Source organism: Nicotiana attenuata, unplaced genomic scaffold (genome assembly GCF_001879085.1).
Source record: "Nicotiana attenuata strain UT unplaced genomic scaffold, NIATTr2, whole genome shotgun sequence".
NCBI classification, from domain to species: Eukaryota; Viridiplantae; Streptophyta; class Magnoliopsida; order Solanales; family Solanaceae; genus Nicotiana; species Nicotiana attenuata.
Window position 1 is genome coordinate 80,081 of NW_017672091.1, and position 4,996 is coordinate 85,076.

Here is a 4,996-nt window from a genome sequence, read left to right on the forward strand (position 1 = left end):
TAGCAACCAAGAATTAAACAAGTGCAGTGTGGAAAGGCCAGCCTCAGTATGCCAGAGTTCAGAGGGCTCTCAAGATGATCCCAAGGCAGTACACATACTAGAGGGGGCAGAACTTATTGAGTAAGAGTAAAGTGGAAGTGCAGGACACAAGTTGAAAAAGGTTATTAAAGACTGTACTGGATCTGTTTTGAGAGCAGTTAGTAAAGCAACAAAGATTGTTTGAAAAGAGGTTGGAGTAGTAAACAAGCTTAAACACCTAAAGAAAAGATCACACACAGCTAGTTTACAGAATTCAGTAGTCATACATGGATCAAGGGATTAGGGATACATAGACATTTTGGTTGCACAACCCAGCAAGGATCTTAAGACTGGTTTGGACATGCTCAGAGATAGTTAACTCTGGCATAATCACACACCAGTCAGGAGAAATACAAACACATAGAAGGAGTGATAAGGATTCGGAGATTCATAGGATGGTAAGCATACAAGAAATAAAAGACAATTGACAAGCATGCTTTGAAACACACATAAGGGGATACATTAATCCAGAGGGAAGGGGAGACATAACAACATGCTGATAAGGCAACTTAACTACAAGTTCCACAACAGAACCACAAGTAGAAGCAAACTAGAAATAAAAGAAATTGAAACAATAAGAGAAGCATATTGTTGTTGGAGCTTTAAATCATAACTGAGACATACCAGTGAAGGTAGAAGTAAGCAGAATGAAAGAACCAAAGTGCACAGATGATTAGCCTTGGCTTTCAGCCGGCTAATAGTAGCAAATAGCACAAGAGATAGAGGGAGAGCAGAGATTTTAGTAAGAGAGGTAGTTTTTGAAAACCAGTGTCCGTCTGTGTTAATGAAAGACTTAGACTATTTATAGTTGAAAAATAGGTAGTAAAACAAGGTAAGAATCATAGTAGTATAATAATTGAAGAACTCAAAATCAATCAATTATAGAATCAAGGAAGTACTCTCTTAAGTTAAGGGAATCAAATCAAACGGGAAGATTCAGTATCATATAATGCAAGAAGAAAAATCAGTGCATGGCTAAATAAGGAAGGGGTCAAGGTTCAGTAAGCATAGAGTAGTCGATTAGGACTAAATTTATGAAACCTCAATTAAGGAAATGACTCAGTAAAAATAAATTACCATAGCAAATAAGGTAATGAAATCAATTTAAACAGCCGAAGTTTCAAAAGAAAATCTTTCAATCAAATCATCAATTAAGGAAATCAGAATCAATCAAGAGGGAGTCATGATTCTGTATTTTCAACATATAAATAGAGAAGATCAAACAGACGTAGCAAACGGCAAGGTTAGTCATATTGACAGAGAGAAGCAAGAGATGAACAAGCAAAATGAGCACAGTCATACAGAAGTGACATAAGTAGCTAAGTATTCAGTAAAACACATTCGAAGCATGGTAACCACGAAAGATTAACAAGAGTCAAGTAAACAGGCTAACACACAGAACCAAAGCAAAGGAAATCTTAGAAATTAGGGCTCATAGTCGAGTTAAAAAGGCAGTAGGAACATAGGATCAGTCAAAACAAGCAAGGAACGAGGTTTAATCATAAAGATAATCGATTAAAACAAGTATGGAAGAAATTCCGAGAAACCCTAATTTTTAAAGGAAGTAAAACGGTTTAAAGTTGAGGATTTTTCAGAAGAAGCTTGAGAATAATGAAAATCATAGGAAGAAACAGACTTAAATCGTTAAAAAAGAGCACAGATCTAAGAGATTCAAACAGGAGTTAGGGTTTCAAAGGAAACCCAAATAGAAACGAGAGAACCTGTTGCAAACTTCACAAATCGTAACACATGTGGTGTGATTTAACCCAAAGTCACACCAGAGAAGCCTCGAACAACATAAATAGAAACCCTAGGTCCAAATCGACATGGCCAAGGACCCTTGAGGGCCTTAGAGATGATGAGCAAGGTGATGAGAGACCCATTGGAGGCTTGGGGTTGAAAGGAGGTCGCCGGAGATGACCGGAGAAGGAGGCGTTTGACAGAGTCTAGGGTTAGGTTGAGACAGAAGACTGGAGATGAGAGAGTTTGAGGGCGGCGGAATTAGAAGAGTGATTACGGTTAGGGGGTCTTTAGGATTAAAAAAGGAAGGGGTTTGTCCGGGTTTGGGTTAGGGTTAATAGGATCTTGGGTCGGGTTATTTAATTAGAAGGTTGGGCCGGGAATTGGTCTGATTTTGGCTACAATTGAAAGCCAAATTTGGCTATAATTTAAATAGCTAGTTTTCCCTATTTTTAATTTTATTAAGTAATAAGTAATTTCTGGAAAATAATTTAAAATACATAATTAATATTTTAAAAATATAGGGACCAATTTTGTGCATATAAAATATAATTATATATTAAAAGGGCTAACATTGCAATTATATGCAATTTAGCTTAAAAATACTAAATATAATTATAAAAATGCATGAAAACTATATTAGCCATATTTTGACATAAGTATAGAAATTAAATGAGTAAATCATCATAACAATAATTTGGAAAATATTTATTGGGGTTTTATGGATAAAAAAGGGGAAAAATAAATCAATTTAAACCCTTAAAATTATGGAAAAAATAATAAAAATCTTGTGCATGCTTATATATGCATATATATGCTATTTTGAAGGTATTTACATATATTGAAAATATATAGAAAAAATTGAGTATCAACAATGAGTTGAGCGAGGTCGAATGTTACTCTTAGTTAATTCTAACGAGGTTGAATGTGAGTTGACTCTTAGTTAATTCGAACGAGGTTGAATGTGAGTTGATTCGAGCGAGGTCGAATGTTACTCTTAGTTAATTCAAGCGAGGTCGAATGTGAGTATCTTGATTGGTGGGGTGTTAAAACTTGGTGGAGATAGGCGAACATCATGTGCTTGTATGCTTTGCTTACATATATACATTGGAGAAGTTTACACGTTTTTTGGGCTGGTATTCCAGTCCCAGTCTACCTAGTCCTTTTATTGTTCGACCCGGAGAAGTATTCGAGGGGTCGAGCAATGAACTTTCTAACTTGTATTCTCACCTACTCATGCTTAACTTCGAAATGTCCTCCTCGTCGCCTCGTTAAGAACCTCCCCGTGAAAACCCAATTGGGACAAAACTCAGGTGAGGGAAAAAGAGTACGGTTCGGAGAACATCTTTCCTTAGAAGTTGAAGTACTTGAGGTGGGCGACGTTCCTGTTATTTGGTAGTAATTTTCCTTCCATCGTTTCTAGTTGGAATGACCCTTTGCTTGCTGCCACCGTAATTTTGTATGGGCCATCCAAGTTAGTCCGTAGCTTTCCTTCTCGTGGATATTAGCTTGCCTGTGTTTTGGTTTTTAGTACATAGTCTCCGACTTTGAGCGGTCTGATCTTGGCTTTTTTGATGTAGTATCGCTCTGCTTGTTGTTTCTGGGCGTTTATCCTTATGTATGCCATGTCTCTTCGTTCTTCAGCCTCGTCGAGGTCTTGCCTCCTGCTTTCGTCGTTTCTCGGCCCGCTTTCGTGTGAGTACCTTAGACTTGATTCTCCGACCTCGATCAGTATTACTGCATCGGTCCCATAAACCAGTGAGTACGTTGTTTCACCTATGCTTGTTTTTGGCGTTGTGCGGTATGCCCATAGCACTTTCGGCAGCAAGTCCGGCCACAGTCCCTTGGCGTTCTCGAGCTTCTTCTTCATGATATTCAATATTGACTTGTTAGAGGACTCCGCTTGCCCATTCCCCACGGGATGATATGGCGTAGAGAGTATTCTTTTGATATGCCATTTCTCGAAGAACTCGGCGATCTTTTTTCCAATGAATTGAGGCCCATTGTCATAACTAATTTCTTTGGGGAGGCCAAAGCGGCACACGATATTCCTCCATATGAAGGTGATCACTTCTTACTCGCGTATTTGGGCGAATGCACCTGCTTCCACCCACTTGGAAAAATAGTCAGTTAAAACTAAAAGAAATCGTACATTACCTCGTCTCACTGGGAGGGGTCTGACAATGTCCATTCCTCATTTAATGAAAGGCCAAGGCGAGGTGACTGAGTGGAGGTGCTCGCCCGCTTGGTGGCTCATGGGGGCGTATTTTTGGCATTGTTCGCATTTTTTTACGAAGCCAGCAGCCTCTTTTTTCATTGTGGGCCAGTAGTAGCCTGCTCCTATGAGGCATCTGACTAGGGCTCGATTGCCGGTATGAGCTCCGCACTGACCTTCGTGGACTTCCTCCAGAATGCGCCGCGTCTTGTTTGGGCCTAAGCATTTTTCTAGGGGCCGCCGTACGTTCTTTTGTACAAGTCATTGTTGATGATGTTGTACCTGGCCGCCTGCATTCGAAGCTTCTTGGCTTCTTTTTTATCGTCTAGAAGCACTCCGTCTTTCAAATATGTGACAATATGATTGCGCCAGTCCCAAGTTAGGTTTATAGTTCGTACCTCGATTTGATCAATCGACGAGTGGAGGAGAGTGACCACATTCCCTTCCTGGGTATGCTATTAGTGGCCGCTGCCAGTTTGGCAAGGCCGTCTGCTTCGATATTCTGTGCTCAAGAGCTTTGGTCGAGCTGGTATTCGTCGAACTCAAGTAACAGCTTGCAGATCTCGGCCTGGTATTTTTGCAGTCTTTGTTCCTTGATTTGGAAAGTCCCTATAGCTTGATTGACGACGAGCTGAGAGTCACACTGTAGGACGACTCGCTTCGCTCCGTACTTGAGTGCTAACTTTAGCCCTGTAATCACGGCCTCGTACTCGGCTTCGTTGTTAGTCATATCTGGGCATCTTATGGACTGGCGAATTACTTCGCTTGTTGGGACCTCGAGCACGAGTCCTAGTCTGGATCCCGATGCGTTAAAGGCACCATCGGTATACAAAACCCATAGGCCGTGTATTTTGGGGGAAGTACGGGCGGCTTCCTTTTCGACTTCAGGCATTATTTTTGTGCTGAAGTCGGCGAGTACTTGCGACTTTATCGCCGTTCACGACTGATAGGTTATATCGTGCT

General features: G+C 40.5%; 1 protein-coding gene across 1 annotated transcript; it reads right to left on the reverse strand.

Annotated features, from left to right (window-relative positions):
• Positions 1–3,322: 3,322 nt before the first annotated feature.
• LOC109211746 lies at positions 3,323–4,298 on the reverse strand. Its single transcript, XM_019375318.1, has 3 exons — positions 4,210–4,298; positions 3,897–3,918; positions 3,323–3,796 (listed from the first exon to the last, which is right to left on the reverse strand). Exons 1-3 carry the CDS (start codon positions 4,296–4,298, stop codon positions 3,323–3,325), a joined length of 585 nt encoding a protein of 194 aa, XP_019230863.1.
• Positions 4,299–4,996: the final 698 nt, after the last annotated feature.